Here is a 19,006-nt window from a genome sequence, read left to right on the forward strand (position 1 = left end):
GAAGGGAGATGGGCCCACCTACCTGTACAGGTGAGCATAGGAAGGGAAATGAGACCCATCTACCTGTACAAGTGAGCCTAGGAAGGGAAATGGGCCTGCCTACCTATATAGGTGAGCCTAGGGAGGGAGATGGACCCACCCTTCCTGGACAGGTAAATCCAGGGTAAGGGGATGGCTTACCTTATCTGTACAAGTGAACCTAGGAAGGGAGATGGGTCCCATCTACCTATACAGGGGAGTCCAGGGTGAGGGGGATTCCAGGAGGGACCAGGCATATCTACCAGCACATGCAGAAATGTGTGGGGTGGATCCTTGATGTCCACCTCCCATGTGCCTGGTTCCCCTAGGATGCTTCGATCTCTCCTCTCTGCTCAGGGTGTGAACCCCCACATGATCACAGTCTTCATTGATGGCTACTATGAGGTAGGTCCTGGGGCTGGAGGTAGAGCCAAGAATGTGACCCCCAGCAGCCTGAACTGGTCAGAGTCTGCTTCTTACTCTGGACAAAGCATGTTCCCCATTGGTAAAAACAGTAGCTTCTCCTCAGTGGCTTTTCTCACTTGGAGTCTGGGACCTTGCACCTCAGTTCTGACCCCTTCTCTTCTATGGACTGGGCTGGGTATATCACTGACACTAGAGACAGCCCAATCCCCTTTCTTTACTTTGTAGAAGGGTGCTGGGTATGTAGGCTAAGAATCTCAGTTTCCAGACTCAGGCTCCCCATCTCTAAAATGGTTACCTCTCCCCCACTCCTCTCCCGGTGCTGTTGGGGAGAAAGCATTGGGTAGTCCTGGAGTTCATGAGAGGGAGGGCCTGGGCCCTGGAGTTCCATAGACCTCATCTCCTGCCTGCAGGGAGCTTGTATTCCCTCTGAGAAGATGTACCCAGTACAACTAATGAGTCAATAACTGGCTATGGCTAGGCACTGGCGATATAGCCATTGCCCTCGAGAACTTGCAGTTGGGGCAGAGGAGACTGCAAGCATACACATATAAGAAGAGGCCAGATCATCTTAGGGGGAGACACTAGCAACTGAGGGACCAGGAAAAGCCTCATGGAGAAGGAAGAGCTTGAGCTGAGCCTTGAAGGATGCCAGAGAGTCAGAGAGGGAGAGCATGTCAGGCAGGGGGAACAGCCAGGGCAAAGGCATTGAGGTGGGAGATGGGGTCTCCTGTGTGAGGAACAGCAGGAAGGTCAGTTTGACTGGACCGCTTTGTGTGGGGAGAGGAGTAATGGGCAGTCAGACTCAGTAAAGGACTTTGAATGTCAAACCAGGGTTTTTGTTAGATCCTGGAGGTGTTAGGGAGCCAGCAGAGCTTGCTGAAGGTGGGGGATGACATGGTCAGACCTTGACTTTAGGAAGATCACTGTGACAGCTGAGTGAGGATGGACCAGAGTGGAAGAGCCTAGAGGCAGGCAGACCCCAGCAGCTGTTGCAGTAGTTCCGGTGTGATGTGATGAGGCCTGCACCAGGGTGGAGGGCTGTGTCAGAGGAAAGATGTTGGGAAGGCAAAAGAAAAGAGATTTGGAAGATGATTGGATATAAGGGGTGATGGAGAGGAGGGAGTCAGGGTATCAGCCCTGAGGACTAAGGACGGCGGTGCCCTGGACAGTGAGAGGAACATTGGGAAGACTTAGCTCCACATTTGCTTTCTTGGAAGCCTCATCATCCTGTTGATTCATAGGGAGCTTCTGGTCCGCTCAAACCACCAGATCCTTTTCAAAACAAAGGCCTTCCACTTGTACTCATGAGGCTACTTTTTTGACCAAGTACAAGACTTGACATTTGTCCCTAGTGAATTTCATCTTGTTCAGTTCAGCACAGTGTTCTAGAGGGTCAGGGGCTCCTGTCTTTTTGGTGTCCTTGCCCTTGGGGCAGCAGTCTGAAGCAAAAGCCTCTGGACCTCTTTATCTGAACCATGTTGTTAAATGCACAAGATAAAATACATACCCTTAGAAAGAAAACCCATTCTGTTGGAATAGTTATCCCAAAGGCCACGGACGCCAGGTTAAGAACCCTGCTCTGGCCTGGTAAGGGCCTTTTGGATTCCAGCTCTGACGACTGGAGTGTCTCCCCTGTCCCTCCCAGCTTGGGTCATCTGCAAGTTTGAGAAGCACATCAGGCTTCCTTTGGCCTGTAACCAAGTCATCAATATATTGTTGAGCTGCAGAGCCCAGCATGGTCCCTGGGGACACCACCCCAGCTGACACAGAACTACCAATGGCCACTCCTGGGGTGCAGCCAGTTTTGAATGAATCTCTAATTGTACTTTCATCCAATTTATCTCAGTAGGGAGCTGCCAAAGCTTCTTGAGCACAGGAGTGACCTGGTCAGAATGGTGCTTTAGGAAGAGTATTTTGGCTGCTGGGTGGAGGCTAGGGTCAGAGGTAGGGGACAGGGGAGAATTAATTAGGAAGCTTTTGCAGCCATCTGGATGAGAGTTAATGAGGGGAGGTGTAGGGGGATGGCCGTGTATGTGGGGAGCTCCAACTGAACATGAGAAATGTGCATGTTAAATGAACAAGACTTGGCATTGTGTGGGACCCAAGGGAGGAAGGAGGGAGGGTGCCCCTCAGGCTGGGTTGGGAGCTCCACATGTCAGGGATGGGTGTCCCTCCCTTTGGAGAGCACCAGTTTGAAGCTCTCAGGAGTTTAGAGAGGTCTTGGGCCTGGGAGTCAAGTGGGTAGAGCCAATGATTGATGCTGGGTTGGAGGGGAGGTCCCAGGGGTGGGGGCACTGCTCTGTAGAGTTCTCCGAGCCTCTCACACCCACCAGGAGCCCATGGATGTGGTCGCCCTGTTCGGTTTGAAGGGGATCCAGCACACACCCATCAGCATCAAGAATGCCCGAGTGTCCCAGGTATTGCTCAAGAGGGGGGCATGGTGGGGGGTGCAGGGGTAGAGGAGCTGGGTGCCAGGATCCCACTCGGGCTTTTCTCCCCTTCCTCCCCACCCAGCACTATAAGGCCAGCCTCACCGCCACCTTCAACCTCTACCCTGTGAGTATGGGCAGTTCCCAGGAAAGGAGGGGAGGGGATACCTGGGATTCTGGCCCATCAGGCCTGAGGGTGCAGGGGACTGGGGACAGTGGAATTGCTTGTTGCCTGGGGCCAGTATGGGCCCCTTGTGCCTGAAGAGCAGGGCCAGGAAATGGCCTGTTGCATCTCCTGTCCTGTCCACAGGAGGCAAAGTTTGCTGTGGTCCTGGAAGAAGATTTAGACATAGCTGTTGATTTCTTCAGGTAAGGCTTAGGGGCCTCTAGACATGGCCCTGGTGGGCTGGCCTGCTATGTGGCCTGGTATGGGGCTGGACTCTTCTGGTCAGCCTGGAGCTGTAGGCCAGGCCAGGGCCGGCTAAAATCCAAGAACCTGGCCTGGGCTTAGCTCCAGCTGCGTCAGGAGAGAGCAGAACCAGCTGACGTGGGCAGGGAAGGAAGGATTCCTGGGACCAAGAAGGGAGGAGAGTGCCTGAGCTGGCCACTGGAAGTGGGCCCAGCCAGCCCTCCAGCCCTCTGTCTCCATTCCATATTGGCCTGGCCCAAGCTGGGGGCTGGAGCCCAGGGCCTCCCAGCTGAGAGCACTTCAAATGGGGAAAAGGGCTGGCCCAGAGACAGAGGAGAACCTCTGAGACTCAAAGAACTCATTCCCTCCATCCCCTTCAGCTTCCTCAGTCAGTCCATCCACCTACTGGAGGAAGATGAGTCCGTCTACTGTATCTCTGCCTGGAATGATCAGGTGGGGCCCAGCCTGGGTAAGGGGGAGGAGGAGTAAGAGGCTTGGTGCTTCTGTGTGTTTGTGTGTGTGTCTGTGTGTCTGTGTGTGTGGGGCATTATTGCAGGCCCCTCAAGACTAACAGCCTCGTCTGGCCCCCAGGGCTATGAGCACACTGCTGAAGATCCGGCTCTCCTCTATCGGGTGGAGACCATGCCCGGCCTGGGCTGGGTACTCAGGAAATCCCTATATAAGGATGAGCTGGAGCCTCGCTGGCCCACGCCAGAGAAGGTAAGCTCCCTGATTTGGAGCCCAGCCTTGGCTCCTTCTTCCTCCAGTGCCTCTGCCAGGGCCCCTTGCTACCCAGCCTCTTCACTGCGGCTCCCGCCTGGAGTCTTTCCCCCCATACCTCATTGCTCCACTCTGTCTTCTCACTGTGGGTGGGGATGGGATAGGGGCTCTGCAGGGTGAGGATGACTTGGTGCCCCCCCCCCCCAGCTCTGGGACTGGGACATGTGGATGCGGATGCCTGAGCAGCGTCGAGGCCGAGAGTGCATCATCCCCGATGTTTCCCGTTCCTACCACTTTGGCATCGTGGGCCTCAACATGAATGGCTATTTCCACGTGAGTGAAGCACAAGCTTGTCTCCTCACCCTTGTGTCAGCGTGTGCCAAGGGAGCTGGGAGCCCCTGAGATGAATTCATTTCAGGGAGCATTGATGAGGTGCCTGCTGTGTGCTGGGTATTGGGCAGTGAGGGCAACACAAAGGTAAAGTGAGGTAGTCTTTGCCTTTAGGCTGCTTAAGTAGGAGACGTTGGCAGACAAGTCGACATGAGCTCATTTGAGCAGGCAGAGAACACGAATGGCTGGAGAGAATGGAGGGAGCCTGTGGACAGGAGGGGGTCCCTAGCCAAGCCTTGAAGACACCTGAGGGCACTGAGGAGAGGAGAGAGGGGAGCAGGGCATCCCAGGCCTGGGATGGTACATGGAGGTAGCAAAATCAGAGGCAGGAAAGGTTTGGGATACCACCGGGAGTGCAATTTGTCAGGAAGGGAGAGTGCGGGAAGGTTAGTCACAGAGGGAAGTCTGGCCGAAGCCATGCTGTCAAGTGCCTCTGCCTCCTCCTCTGGGCTTAGGATTTTTCACTGGATCCCAGAACCACTGAAGACTTGATCAGGGCAGTGACTCAGTCAGACCAGGTTGTGTATGTGTCTGGTTGCTTGGTGGGAGACCTGTTGGAGGCAGGGAGACCCTTGAGGAGGCCGTGACTGGGAGGAGTGAGGCTGATGGGAATAACAAGACCTGGGCACAGATTCGATGTTGGGGACAGGGCTCAGTGTGAAAATAGCACCAAAGAATGCCCCAGAGTGGTAAGAAGACCCAGGTGACTGGAAGGAGGATTGGAGGGGACGTCAGGGTGAGGGGATGGGGAGGGCTGAGGGATGATGAGTTCTGTTTCCAACGTGTTGGAGATGCCCCTGGGGACAGCCAGCTCCAGAGGCATAACAGGCAATCGGAGATGCAGGACCAAAGCACAGGAAGTAGAGGTTAGAGCTGGATCTCCATTGGCCATTTTTGTTCTCTCCTTCCCAGGCTAAAGGTCACTTCCTTAGTAGAGAAGATCAGAATAATAGTGAGCAATCAATCAATCAATAAGCATTTATTAAGCACCTGCTTTGTGCTCTGGGCTGAGGCTACCAAAAGAGGCCCTGCCTTCAAGGAGCTGACAGTCTGTTGGGGGAGAGAGCTTGCACCCAGCAAGCTCTGTACAGAATAAACAGCAGGTCGTTAACCGAGGAGGATCCTGGGATTAAGAGGCTGAGGACGGCTTCCTGTAGAAGGTGGGATTTCAGCTGGGGCTTAAAGGAAGCCGGGAGGTCAGTGGTCAGAGCAGAGGAGTGACCATGTTCCAGACATGGGGGGGCAGCCCTAGAGAATGCCCAGAGCTGAGAGATGGAGGAGCTTGTTCAGACAAGAGCCAGGTGGCTGGTGTCACTGGATCGAAGGGTACTTGGTGCCTGTGTGTGTGTGGAGTTGCAGCTGGGGGGTAGGGTGTAAGAAGGCAGGAAAGGGAGGAGAAGGCCAGACATAGCATTTCATATTTGATCCTGGGGGCAATAGGGAGCCGCTGGAGTTCATTGAGTAGGACAGTGACATGATCCAGCTTGCACTTTAGGGAAGTCACATTTTGGCTGTATGGAGGTTGGATTGGAGTGGGCAGAGACCTGAGGCAGACAGACCCACCAGCAGCTTGTACAGTAATCCAGGCATGACAGTGTGAGAGGAGAGAAGGTGGCATGTTCAAGAGATGCAGCAGATGGGGTATGGAGGTGAGAGGTGGTGAGGAGGCCAGGATAACTCCTAGAATGTGAGCCTGAGGGTCTAGGAGGATGGCATTGTCTTCTGTGCTACTAAAGGGAGAGGGGCAGGATAAGGGGAAAGAGAATGAGTTCAGTTTTCGACTTAATTGAGTTTGAGATCTGTACTAGACATCCGGTTCTACATGTCTGAAAGGCATTTGTAAGAATAGAGGTCAGCAGAGTTTGGGTCAGAAATCATCAGAACAGTGATAATTAAATCCATGGAAGCTGATGAAATCACCAAGTGGTCTAGAGGGAGAAGAGAAGAGGGCCCAGGACAGAGCCCTGAGGGATCCCTATGGTTACAGGGTGGGATATGAAGGAGAATCCAGAAAAGGGGAGGGAGGAGGAGAACCAGGAGAGAGAAGAGGGGTGTCCTGCAAACTTCGAGAGAAGAGGAGAGAGTGATCAACAGGTTCACAGGCTGTAGAGAGGTCAGGGAGAATGAGGACAGAGAAGGGCCACTGGCTTTGGCAACTAAGAGATTTTTAATAACTGGAGCCGGCAGCTTCAGTGGAATGATGAGGTCAGCAGCTGGATCGGAAGGGGTTCAGAAAAGACCGAGAGGAGACAGAGAGGAGGCCCCAGATGTAGATGCCTTTTCGAGGAGTTTGGCCACAAAGGGCAGAAGAGACATGGGATAATACTTAGAAGGGAGGGAAGGGTCATGTTTGTAGGTAGTAGAGAAGGAGCCAATAGCCCAGTCTTCCTTGGGTCCTCCTGGGTCTTCGTCCCATCCAGCCCAGCTATGCATCCTGTCCCTTCTTTGGGCTTTTTCCTGACTCTGGCTTCACTCAGGAAGGCCCTTTTGATTGTCCTTGGCATCCATCCTCAATCTAAGCTTCCTCTAGACTTTCGTGCCCTGGGACATGGTTCTTTTTTCTTTTTCTGCAGTTTTACTGATGCCTTTTTTTTCGCCCAACAGTTTTTTCCAGATATATAATTCCACCCCCACGTGGAGCTCAGCCGTATCAGATACGTTCAATGGTTTATGCCACATTCTATAATCCTAGTTCCTCATCTCTTCGTGACAGAGGGGGTGTGTTCGTCCTCTGGCACAGTACTTAGGAGACTGGGCCTCGGTTTTCCATTTCTTCTCCACCTTTTGTCCTTCCATCTTGCTGTCTTTTAGAATGAGATGATCAGTGAGTGCCCTGTGCCTCCCCAATGTGCTCCCTTCAGATCAGCTCTTCTCTTCTCCTTTCTCGGCAGAATCATTTTGCCTCTTCCCTCTTGGGCTAATTTTAGGGTGTGAGATCTTAGACAATCTTTGTTTGTCTGGACACGTTTTAAATCATCTTCCTCAAAATCTTGGGCACTTTTCAGACTCTTCCGGGCTTTCCTCTCATTTTCCCTTGTTTCTTCTTTTGGGCATTATCAGGTCCAGAGCAGGAACTGCCTCCTACATGTCTTCCATCTTTTGGAAGACACAGCTAGAATCAGCTGGGTTTGTGCAGAGACATGCAAAGCTGTGGAGTTTGTTACTGGCTTTCTTCTTGGGTATTTTCTCCTAGGAATTACTGGATCTTGTTTCTGCTATCCTTATTTTCTCTAGAAAACTGGGTTTGACAGATCTATTGGGGGTGGGAGGAAATGGAGATCCACAATTTTTGCCCTTCCCCTCGTAACACTTTGGCTCCTGATGTGTGGGGAATGGCCGCCATTGCAGCAGTAGAGAGCCAACCATGGCTTGGGCCACCAAAAAAACTTTGTGAGGCTTAGCAGCAGCTGGTTGATGCTACAACAGATGCAGGGCATTTGTCATGCAGCAAGGGATGTATAGGGTAATGACTGGCAGAGGCGCTGCCCAAGTGTCATCCTGGCCATGGAAGGCGGGATGGGACCATGGCATTAATCACAAGCTGGGCTTGAGTTGCAGCAGCTGATCAGGGCTACATTGGACACCCAGGAAGTTGTCTTTCATGGGGGACGTCTCAAATGGCAGCTGGTCCGAGCAGCTTTGCCTCTCATCCTGCCTGCTGGGGTTTGGGGGCGTGGCTCCAGCAGGGGCTGCCTGCCAGCCGGACATGAACCAGATGCTCCACTTCCTCCTCAGTAGCTGCTGCTCCTGCCCCTTGGGTTACAGGTATGGCTCAGCAGGCTGACCATGACAGTGGCTGTGTAAGCTTCTATACAAGAATACTCCTGCATTGGTGGGTGAAGAGGCATAGGTGGAATATGTGCTTCACTGTCCTCTTCAGGGAGGAAATGAATGGTGGTCACTCTGTGGTGGGCCAAGGGATGCACTCACAGCCTGCTGTTGCCCCCTCAGCACCCTGCCTCTGCTCTGAGCCCTCCAGACCTCAGGGCCTTACCACTCACCCTGCTACTGTACTCCAAGGGCCTCTCGGTCTTTCTTTTTCTTCTTGAGTTAAAATAAGTTTTATCATTGTTTTTTTTTAAATTATATCACCAAGATTTTCCTCAGTATTCCTGCTTCCCTATTACTCCCAGAGAACCATCCCATATAACAAATACATTTTTAAAGGAAAGGAAGAAAAGGAGCGGCTAGGTGGCACAGTGAATAGAGCACTGGCCCTGAAGTCAGGAGGACCTGAGTTCAAATCCGGCCTCAGACACTTAACACACACACAAAAACCTAGCCATGTGACCTTGGGCAAGTCACTTAACCTGAATTGCCCTACCTTCCCCCCTCCAAAAAGCAAAAAAGAAAAGGAAGAAAAGAAAAAAAGCCTGCAAAACTGATTAATACATTGATTGTGAAGTTTTTAATGCCCTAATACATGATCAGTTTTTGCGAAGGTGCCGTATATGGGTGACAAAAAAGTATACTCCTTTTTATTCCCATTCATTTTCCTCCAAAGGTCTATAATGTCTAAATTTTCCAAGAATTCTCCTTAATTTCTTCATCTCCTTAATTTCTCTTATTTTATGATTATATTTATTTAGTTCTGAGAGGGGAGAGTTGAGGTTCCCCACAAGTATAGTTTTGCTGTCTGCTTCTTCTTGTAACCCATATAACTTTGAAGAACTTGGATGCGCTGCCTTTTGGTACCATCTAGATGCCTCATGTTGATATTACTTCATTGTCTTTGGCCTTTTAGCAAGAGGTGAAACTGATTAATAGATTAAAAAGTCTTTAAACGTGGGCAGTGTACCATGACCATGGAGCTTCTGCCTCTACAGAGAGGTAGCGAGGCGAGCGCATCCTGGGAGCCACGATTCTTCCTTGGCCACTGTAGTTAGTCATGATGTTGTTTGCTTAGCTCTGCTGACTCCTGCCTGTACCAGTTCATGTAATTGTTCATAGTTCTCTGTATTTGTCCCATTGGTCACTTCTTAGAGCGCGGTAAGACCACATGACTTTCATGTGTCATGCCACCACCAGGTCATTCTATTTACCCTGCCCCTGAACCTTCTGTTTGATCTTTTCCAATTAAAGTTGAATTCCTTGAGAGTAGACAATGTGCCAATTGTTGTTTTTTGGGTTTTTTTTTTTTTACTTTTGTATCCTTAGTTTTTAGCACAGTGCTTGGCACATGGCAAGTGCTTGATAAATGCTCCTTTTTTATTCCCCTCCTTCACTTTTAGGCCATCTTTGACTCAGGCAGGACTACTTTTGTTGGCCTTTGTGAGGTGGGCTCCATCCCTGGCTAAGAGCCCAGCAATTCTGGACTTTAAGCTGTGGTCCAAAAACCCCACCCCCATTCTCAGTCAGGCATTATCTTCTTGGGCAGCTGTCTTCTTCGGAAGTCTTTGATGGGTAGTAGTGAGGGTTTAGTTCCTTCAGGTTTCTTTTGTCCCTTTGTGAATCAGAAGTGAAATCTTTATAGGCCCCAGGGGCCTTGGGGCCTTGAACTTGTTTTATCAGGTAGACAAATAGTGACCAGGACAGAGACACCCCCCCCCTCTCCTGTTCCCCCTCCCCCTCCCCACCTGTTGCTTCTGCCTCTGACCCTTCATGGCCACTTCTAGTCATTGATCCCAAATGCTCATTCCTTGCAGTGAAAGAAAATGCTTTCTCCAGAGATGGTCTAGCCCTTCCTCCCCTAGGAAGAGCCTCAAGCTTATTTATTGCTTAGCTCTAGATGTTCTCTGGGTCACATTCTCCCAACCTCTGGACTCCTGACGTGGACCTTCCTGCCTTCTTCCTCTGCCTCTACAAGACCCCTTTATTTGTTGCCTTTTTGAAGCACTATTTCTGTTCTATCAAGGAAAGCTTCCTTTCTCAATTCCTTCTAATAACCTAAGGAATGGAGACACTCTTTTCTTCTGGGATAGGGCCCTACCCACTCGTGCATCTCTGCAACTTGCAGAAACACAAATGTAGCATATGCCCTTCCTGTGAAGTCCTCTCTGTCCTCCATACCTGCTGGAAGCAAGATCCTCCCCCCTGTGCCAGCCCTCTGGGTAGCTCTGGTAACTGGTTCTGCCCCCACCCCCACTGGGGGTTCTGTATCATCTAATGTGACTCTTCCCTACCTAGACGCTCGCTTTCCCAGCTACCTTTGGGTGGCATTTAGTGGAGCTGGGTGCAAATCTAGGGATCCTTCCATTACCCCAAAATCCCCAAGGTGGCTTCTTCGGGGGGAGGTCAAAGTTGCATGAAAACACACTAGCTGGGGACAGTTCATCCCACCCTGACCCTTTGTCCCACAGGAGGCCTACTTTAAGAAGCACAAATTCAATACGGTCCCCAGCGTCCAGCTCCGGAATGTGGACAGGTGGGGCTGGGATGTGGTGGGAGGGGGGTCTGCCCCTAAAGGCCCTGGGGATCGCCCTTTCCCCCCACCCCTGTTCAACCCTCCTGGAACCCCTGAATAGCCTAGGGTGGTCCCTGACCATGCTGTCCCTCTCCCTCTAGCCTGAAGAAGGATGCTTATGAGGTAGAAGTCATTCGGCTGCTCAGGTACGAGCCCTGTGGCCTTGGGAGGGGCAGTGGGAGGAGGGAGGAGGTAGGGGGACTGGGAGGACAAGGCGTGGGGGGGGCGGGGAGAGGAGGGTCCAGGACCTGGCCCTTATCAGCACTCTGGTCCCCAGTGAGGCCGAAGTTCTAGACCACAGCAAGGATCCGTGTGAGGACTCATTTGTGCCTGATACTGAGGGCCACACATACGTTACTTTCATCCGCATGGAACAGGATAATGACTTCACCACATGGACCCAGCTTGCCAAGGTACCCATTCATGATGCCTCCCTGCCAAACACTAGAGTCAGAAAACCTCTGAGCCCTTCTCCTCATTTAGGAGCCCCACCCTTCTGTCCACCAGAATCAGTTCCCTGGAACCTTCTATCCCAGGCTGGGAATGAAGCAGGCTCTTAGGCCTGCAGGAAGAAGTCAGGGCAAGGCTCAGTGGGGGAGGGATAGAGAGGTGGCCTCTGACCTGGACCCTTCTCCCAGTGCCTGCATATCTGGGACCTGGATGTCCGAGGCAACCACAGAGGCCTGTGGAGACTCTTCCGGAAGAAGAATCACTTTCTGGTGGTTGGCGTCCCGGCCTCCCCGTACTCGTGAGTACCTCCTGACCTCTTACCCTTGCCCCTTGGGGTCTTAAGCTCAGAGAAGGTTCACATCAGTCAGGGATGGAAGTGGGTGGGTGGGGGGGTGACATAGGAGCTGCCTTAAGTATCTGAAGGGCCAGGAGGAGACTCCAGGCTCATTCTGCTTCATCTCAGAGGATGGAGCCAGGGGTAGTGAAGGTAGATTGAGACTGGATGGGGGGGGGGGGGGCAGGGGAAGTTCACTAACAGCAGGCTGTGAGAACAAGCTCCAGAACAGCCTGGGCCGGGGGGTGATGAACTCCCTGTCCTTGTTTCAAGGCAGAGGCTGGGCCCCTCTTGTTGGGGACATGGTAAAAGGGATTTTTGTTCATATGTGGCTTGGACCTGAATTCAACTCTGAGAGCCTGAGGCCACCTACTGTCTCCCCTAAGGGTGAAGAAGCCACCATCGGTGACCCCCATCTTCCTGGAACCACCAGCAAAGGAGGAGGGTGGGGGGCCTGGAGGAGCCATGGAACAGACATGAGGGGGCTGCCTTTCAGGCTGGGCCCAGGGAAACCCCTCTGTGCTCACCCCACTGAGGGCTGGAATCCTATCTGCTTTTAACCCAAGACTGTTTACTAACTCCCCAGGGAGGGGGAAAGTGAAGAGCTACCCCCTCAGTCCTGGCCCTGAGCCCCACCCCAGCTGGGGTGGGGGTGGGAGGGTTATTTATTTACTTCCTGGGGGTTCTCCAAGGAGGAGGCTGGGGGGGGCTAAGATGACATGGAGTTGACGGGATTTCCTTCCACAGCTGTGCCCTCATGCTTGGGCCGTGGGATCTAAGCCAGGGCTAGACCTTATGGGAGGTGCGTGTGGTGCAGAGTCTAACTTATTTATTGAATGTCCCAGGATAAACCCTCCTTCCCTCCTCCCCTTCCCTAGGTGAGGCTGTTGGGGAAACTGAGGCAGCCATGGGTTCTTCCTGCCCACCATGGGGGAAAGGGAGGGGGAGCACTCTGCTCATCCCCCATGAGAGCTGTGCCCTCTGCTGAGGGTGGAGAGGTCCTCAGCTCTTGGCTCTTACTCAGGAACTGACCTCCCTGGACGGACACAGCCTGGGGCAACACTTCCTCTGCTCTGAGGCCACAAGGCTGGTGTCCAGGTGGATAAACTGACCATTGATTGATTAAAAAAGGAAAAAACACCTGTGTGCCTGTGCATGTGACTTTGTACTGGCCCCTTGCTTGGCTGGGAGGCAGCTGTCAGCTGTGTGGGAGGGAGGTGGATGGCCAGAGTTTCCCCCTGAGAAAGGAGATGCCTAAAGGGGCCCATCTGGGTCTCTGAACTCTGCTATCCTGTGTTCAGTGGGATCATAGCGCAGGAGGGACCTCAGAGGCCACTCAGTCCAATCCCCCTTTTACAAGTCACAGAGTCAAACAGCAAATGTTGTGGAGCCAGGACTTTGATCTGGGGCCCAAATCCAGCTCTGACCACTGAACTACAAGGTAAATGGCTGAGGTGGGGCATCTTCCTGCCTGGCCGGCTCCTTGGGTCCTTCTGCTGGAGCTCAGCCTCCAGTGGCCCTCAAACTGCCACTAGGTCATAGCCTCTTCACCTTAGTGATTCCAAACACCGGTGCCCATGCCCTTCAACCCCCCCTCCCCCCACAGCGTGCCCTCAGGAGCTCCTGCTCCAGCAGCAGCAAGCTTGCTTTCACCCCCAGCCTGTTCCAAGCTCTGCCCCCCCGTCCCTGTGCCCTGGGCCTCCCTTCACGGCTCTGACGGGGTTGTGCTGTTTGTTCCCCATTGCCACTTTTGAGTTCTCCACCTTCTTCCCTCATTCCTCAGCAACTTCGCCTTTGAGGGCCATAACATCTGCATTTATGGCCTGGGAGCTGTTGGTTATACACTTCCACAATACTCCCATCTAGTTTTTTTCCTTTTTTTTGAGGCAGTCCGGGTTAAGTGACTTGCCCAGGGTCACACAGCTAGTATCTGAAGTTGGATTTGAACTTGCTTCCTTCTGCCTCCAGGGCTGGTGCTCTCTATCCACGACAGCACCACCTTACTGCCCCTGATACTCGCCTTTTTCAGCCCGTTCAGTCCCTGGATCACACTTTTTCACTCCAGCTCCTGCCTTCATACTTGGGGACTTTAGTATACATATTGACTCTCCCTCCAACACCCTAACTACACACTTCCCATGACCCACCTCAGCCACACACAAAGATGGCCCTACTCTGGATCTTGACATCGCTCACAAATGTACCACTTCCATGCTCATGAATTCCGAAATCCCCTAGTCCAACCATATTCTGTTGGCTTTCCACTTCTCTCTGGCCACAAGATAACCTTCAGTCTCTCAGCCCCTCAGTTCTCTCCCAGGCCATTTCCCCTGCACTAGCCCCTCTCCTCTCCTCCCCATCTTGACCCCTTGGCGAATCAGTTCAACTTGGCACCATCTTCTCTTGACTCCCTGGCCCCTTATCATATTGCCAACTGTGCCCAGCCAAGCCTTAGCCTTGGATCCCTCTTACTGTCCACTGCCTCTCTCCTGCACATACAGGTAAACAAAGCGGGGAGAAAGTCACAGAACCACTCTGACTAGGTCCCCTAAAAATTTGTTACAGAACCTTAATTGGGCCATGAGTGCTGCTTGGCAATCCTGCTCTTCCTCCCTCACCTTACTCTCCCACTCTCTGCAGTGATCCTTCTCCCACTTCCCGTGGCTCCCCCTTCCCTCATTCTCTCAGCTGGGAACTTGCCCCCATATTTTACTTAGAGAATTGCGCCATTTGCAGAAGGTCCCCTCTTCCTCATCTCCCATCATTCAGGTGCCTTCTGCACTCTTTCCTTCACCCCATCTTGCATAAAGAGGTGGCCTCACTGTGTCTTCCTGTGTCTCCGGTGCTGGTTCTTCATCCAGATCATGCCCTCTACCTGAGGTGTCCCTCAGGGCTCCATCCTGGGCCCTCTTCTCTGCCTCTAGACCACTTAACATGGTGATCTCATCCACTCCCAAGGATTTAACGGCCATCTCTACGTGGATGTTTTCAGATCTTTCCCTCCTGCCCCAGCCTCTCCGTCGACCTCCAGTGTCACATCTCCAACTTCCCTTCAGACATCTCAAGATGGATGTCCAGTAGATTTCTGGACATGTCCAGAATCTAACATGTCCCCTCAAGCCCTTCCCTACTATCAAATGTCCATCTTACCATCAGGGGCACCCCCATTCTTCCAATCCCTCAAACTCACAACCTAAGCATTGCCTTCAACTCCTCACTCTCACCCCATCTCCCCCACCCCTATCCCATCCATTGCCAAGGCCTCTGGGATAGGCCTCATTCTGTCCTCTGAGGCTGCCAGCCTCCCTACCCAGTGCAGACCCTTATCACCGCTCACCTGGAACACTGAGGTAGCAGCAGCTGAGTTGGCCTGTCTCCAGCCTCTCTGCACGCCAATCTGTCCTCCACTTAGCCACTAAAGGACTTTTTTCAGAGCACAGCTCCCCTACTCACTAAACCCCCTGCTCCCTTTCACCTCCAGGAACAATAACAAAACCCTCTGCTTGGCATTCAAAGCCCTTCTGCTGGGTCCCCACCTCCTCCAGGAAGCCTTCCCCAGTCCCCCTTGACGTCAGTGCTTCCATCTCCTGTTTGTCCCACACCTAGCTTGCTTGTACATAACTGTGTGTGTCTTGTCTCCATTGCCCTGTGAGTTCCTGGTGAGCAGAGATTTTTTCCTTCCTTTCTATCCCTAGTACTTAGCACAGTGTCTGACACATACAAGGTTGCTTTTGCTGTTCAGTTGTGTCTGATTTTGTGGGGTTTTCCTGGCAGAGAAACTGGACAGGCTTGACATTTCCTTCTCCAGCTTATTTTACAGATGAGGAAACTGAGGCAAACAGGATCACACAGCGAGTGTCAGAGGCTGGATTTGAACTCGGGCCCTTCCGACTCCAGGCCTCCTAGCTGCCTTATTGGCTGACTGCACACACTTCCCCCTCCCAACTGTCTCTGCTCTTGGCCAGCTTAGCTTGAATTCAGTGTGTTCCTGGCTCCCCTTGAGAAAGGAAGTGGCCACCAGGGGGCTGACGGGCTCCTCCCTGCAGGGTCAGGAGAGATGAATGTATGCAGCTTGGCCCTATGGGCAGGGACGGCATCCCTGTGCTGTCTGGAGTGATGGGAGAGGAGGAGGCCACAGGCGTTCGGTGTTCCATGCTGGTCCTCCACCTGCTTCGTCTTGGGAAACTTCCCCTAACAACCCCACCTCCCACCTATGTATCCCTGGGTGCCTAGCAAGCCCAGGCCTGCCTGTTCCCAAGCACCCTTAGGCATTAAACCTTCCTGGAGACCAGCAGGTCCAGGGAGCCACAGCTCGGGTGACTCACACCCAGAACCATCAGGAACCAGTCAGGAAGGCACCAAGTCAAGGAAGTGCAGGGAGGAGAGGTCAGTCACAGGGTAGCGCTATTAGAGTCTGCAGGGAAAGTCCTGGCCAGGGACAAATCAGGAAAGGTCACTGAATTTGGTGACTGAGTCATGACAGAAACGGAGCAGTGCATTCTAGAAACCTTGGAACCAGGTGATGGGCTGAGGAGTATGTGACTGTGACTGTGTCTAGTGAGGACCCATTAAAAGGGGACTGGCGGTGCCGAAAAGACCCAGAGGGAAGGGAGAGTTGCTTTCTATGACCTGAAGGGCTCAGGCAAGAAAGGAGGATTGACCTTACCCTGTGACCAGACTGAAAGCACCCTCTTCGAATGAAGCCCAAGGATGGCTCCTGGCCCTCCCTGCAGTCTCTGACCCAGTTACTAAGCCCCCCTCCCCAGCACCTGCTCTCACCCTCGGAGTGAGCATTCCCCAAGGGCAAATCTAGGAGGAATGGGGCTAGAGATGTGTGGGGCAAGTAAAATTCAGGTCTTCAGTCACAAAATCATGAAACACCCCCACCAAGAGCTGTCCCTGAGTGGGGTAGGCAGCCCCAGGGTGCCGTGGGCTCCCCTTCCTGAGAGATCTTCAGGCTGAGGGGTCTAGGTGAGGCACAACAGGCAGCCAGCTGAGGCCAAGGGTCTGGGAAGCTGAGGGGTGCAGGGAAGAGCCAGAGGAGGTGGGGAGGGCAGGCTTGAAGGGTGGGTGTTTGGGAAGAGCAGAAAGAACAGAGGCAGGTCAGGAAGCCACAGGCAGGCACGGCTCTGGCCAGAAGAGGCCTGCCTCTTTCCCTAGCCTGGGAGGCGAGGCTGTGTGGCTTTTGAACCTTGGGGGATGGTCATCACCCAGAGGAGTGAAGGTGGGAAGAGAAGCCCCATGAAAAGTGCCCTGAAGGGAACTGGGGGTGAGCACACAGGGAAGGCCAGGAGCCTAGAGCTGAAGGTCAGCTCCCTTTGAGGTCCCTTTCAATCCAGGTGTTACTACTATAGTGGGGTGGGAGGGTAGTGGGTGATGAGGAAGTGGAGGCAGTCAGCCTAGACCATTCTTCGAGGGCACGGTAGGCCTCAGGGAAGGGTTTTTTATTGTTTGTTTTCCTGGATGTCATGCCTGGCACCTATAAAGATGTCCCTAATATAGCTTCTTATGATTTATAGTGGAACTTAGAGTCCTTCCTCATTTGGTTCCCAGGGTGGGGTAGAGCAGATTTACACTGCTTTTGTGAAAGATGAGTAAATGTAGGGCCTGGAGAAGGGAGGTGACTTTCCCAAGACGACTACTGCCCAGTTCCTGAAGCCAGACCCTCCAACTCCAAACCCAGCACCTGGGCCATTATCCCACAACTGTCTAGGCAGGGTGGGAGGCAGAGAGGCTAGAGGCTCAGGGATTAGGGGGAAAGAGGCTGGTGGTTGGAGGTCCCAAAGGAGGCTGAATTCAGGGCCCAGGAGAGATCTTACATTAGGGACGTAGAGATGGTTCTTAGATGGTTCTGAGGATCTTAGAACCTAGAGCTCAGGAAGTCAGAATTCAGAGGGGCCTGAGAAGCTCACAAAAAGAATGTCAGAGAGCAAGAGCTGGGATGGGAGTCACAGCTGGGTGGGAAATTGGAGAGCGTGTTGTCTGGATTTCATTTAATGATGGAGAAAACTGACACCCAGTAAAAGGCCCTGCCTTTGAGGAATGGAAGAGGGTGAAGACCTGGGGACACTTTTGAGAGGGAAGAAGGGTGGGGCCCTTGGACACCCAGACAGAAATGTGATACCCACCGATGGAGGCACAGGCAGAGATTTATAGAGATTTCCTGAGTATATTGGGAACAGAAAGTCAGGGAAGCTGGTGGTCAAAGACTTCTTGGATTGGAGAGGATGGGGTGTGCCAAGGTGTGCCCTTAATTTCAGGGAGCAAGCTATAATAAGAACCATCATAAGGGGCTTGCCCTTCAGCTTACGGTTCAGGTGGAGTCCAGGCAGCCCTGCCCTGAGCTGGGAAATGACCAAAGGTCAGCTGCAATGCCCTGAGGTCAAGGATAAGCCAAGGACCATATCTGAGTATCTCTTATCTCTGTCCACATCCTGTCTCTCACCTTCTTGCCTCTGCCAAGTTCCTCTGTCTCTTGGGCCTGTCTGCCCCAATTTGCCTCAATCTCTCCTACAGCTGAATCTCTCCATCTCTTTTTAGAGAGGTACCCTTCCCTCCCTCCCCCAGTCCCTGAAGCCAAAGTTAATGAGCATTACAAACCCACCCAGAAAGGCTGGGGGAAGATGGAGTTTCCAAAGGATGGTAGCCAGTAACTGTGTGATAGGACTGTGAGTTGAAGAGACTGGGTGTGCTAGCCTGGAGAAAACAGGACAGGAGAGGGGGGAAGAGGGGAAGAGGCGAAGAAGATTGTGGTTGCAAACGGCCTTAGAGGGTGGTACGAAGAACCATGGGGGGAAATGGTCAAGAGGCCCTTAGAGAACCATGGGAAGCGTACACTGTACATGACTGGACAGTGCTGAAGAGTCCCGGGGTTCCTTGCACACTCCACCTTAGTGTCCCCCAACCTCATTTAGGAGGAGAGAGTTCAGTGTAAAGGAAAAGCCCCTGGACTGGGAGCTAGCACTCCTGGGCTCTGGTCTGGACTATTCCTTTCATTAGGGAGGTGACTTTGGGCAAGGCCTTTCCCATTCGTGGACCTCAGTTTCCCCACCTGTAAAAATGAGAAGGGTGGACACAATGATTTCTAAGGATTGAGGAGTCAGTGTGTTGCTGCATCTGGGGTCATTTCCAATGCTGGTTCCCTCTCTGGACCAGATCCCTGCCACCCCTCCCTCACCCCCATCTTTCTTAGGGCCTGTTCTGTTACTCAAATCTCAAGTTCAGGGTGTAATGGGAGGAAAAGGGATGGTGTGTCCACAGAGGTAGGATGGACAGCTGTAGATGGGCTGGGTGGGCCTCCCAGAACCACGTTCCTGGGGAGGTGGGATGCTGAGGGCAAAGCTAGATATATCAAGAGATCCAGAGGCAGCCTAGATTGCTGGAGGAGCCCTTTGATTAAAGAGTCTCAGCACCCAGAGCCTCAAGTC

At 52.7% G+C, this 19,006-nt stretch overlaps 2 protein-coding genes across 3 annotated transcripts in view; one reads left to right on the forward strand and one right to left on the reverse strand.

The window, feature by feature from the left end:
* LOC138165018 (protein O-linked-mannose beta-1,2-N-acetylglucosaminyltransferase 1) overlaps positions 1-12,719 on the forward strand; it is a 19,058-nt gene extending 6,339 nt beyond the window's left edge. Inside the window, exons 11-22 of one of the 2 annotated variants that reach the window (XM_069093077.1) lie at positions 348-423; positions 2,778-2,861; positions 2,959-3,000; positions 3,184-3,242; positions 3,663-3,735; positions 3,874-4,002; positions 4,210-4,335; positions 10,692-10,756; positions 10,897-10,941; positions 11,073-11,208; positions 11,434-11,543; positions 11,966-12,719. In XM_069093077.1, the coding sequence (XP_068949178.1) occupies positions 348-423; positions 2,778-2,861; positions 2,959-3,000; positions 3,184-3,242; positions 3,663-3,735; positions 3,874-4,002; positions 4,210-4,335; positions 10,692-10,756; positions 10,897-10,941; positions 11,073-11,208; positions 11,434-11,543; positions 11,966-12,059 (1,039 nt within the window). In that variant the 3' untranslated portion in view covers positions 12,060-12,719. Of the gene's footprint in view, positions 1-347; positions 424-2,777; positions 2,862-2,958; positions 3,001-3,183; positions 3,243-3,662; positions 3,736-3,873; positions 4,003-4,209; positions 4,336-10,691; positions 10,757-10,896; positions 10,942-11,072; positions 11,209-11,433; positions 11,544-11,852 lie in introns of both variants that reach the window. The other variant, XM_069093078.1, reaches the window with a different exon arrangement.
* The window catches only part of LOC138165037 (cytochrome b-c1 complex subunit 6, mitochondrial-like), a 289,794-nt gene that overhangs the window by 71,259 nt on the left and 199,529 nt on the right, over positions 1-19,006 (reverse strand). The gene's annotated exons all lie outside the window — the stretch shown is intronic.

This window comes from Petaurus breviceps, unplaced genomic scaffold (genome assembly GCF_028583685.1).
Source record: "Petaurus breviceps papuanus isolate PSGF00001 unplaced genomic scaffold, PetGlider_PUasm1.0 207, whole genome shotgun sequence".
Taxonomy (NCBI): domain Eukaryota; kingdom Metazoa; phylum Chordata; class Mammalia; order Diprotodontia; family Petauridae; genus Petaurus; species Petaurus breviceps.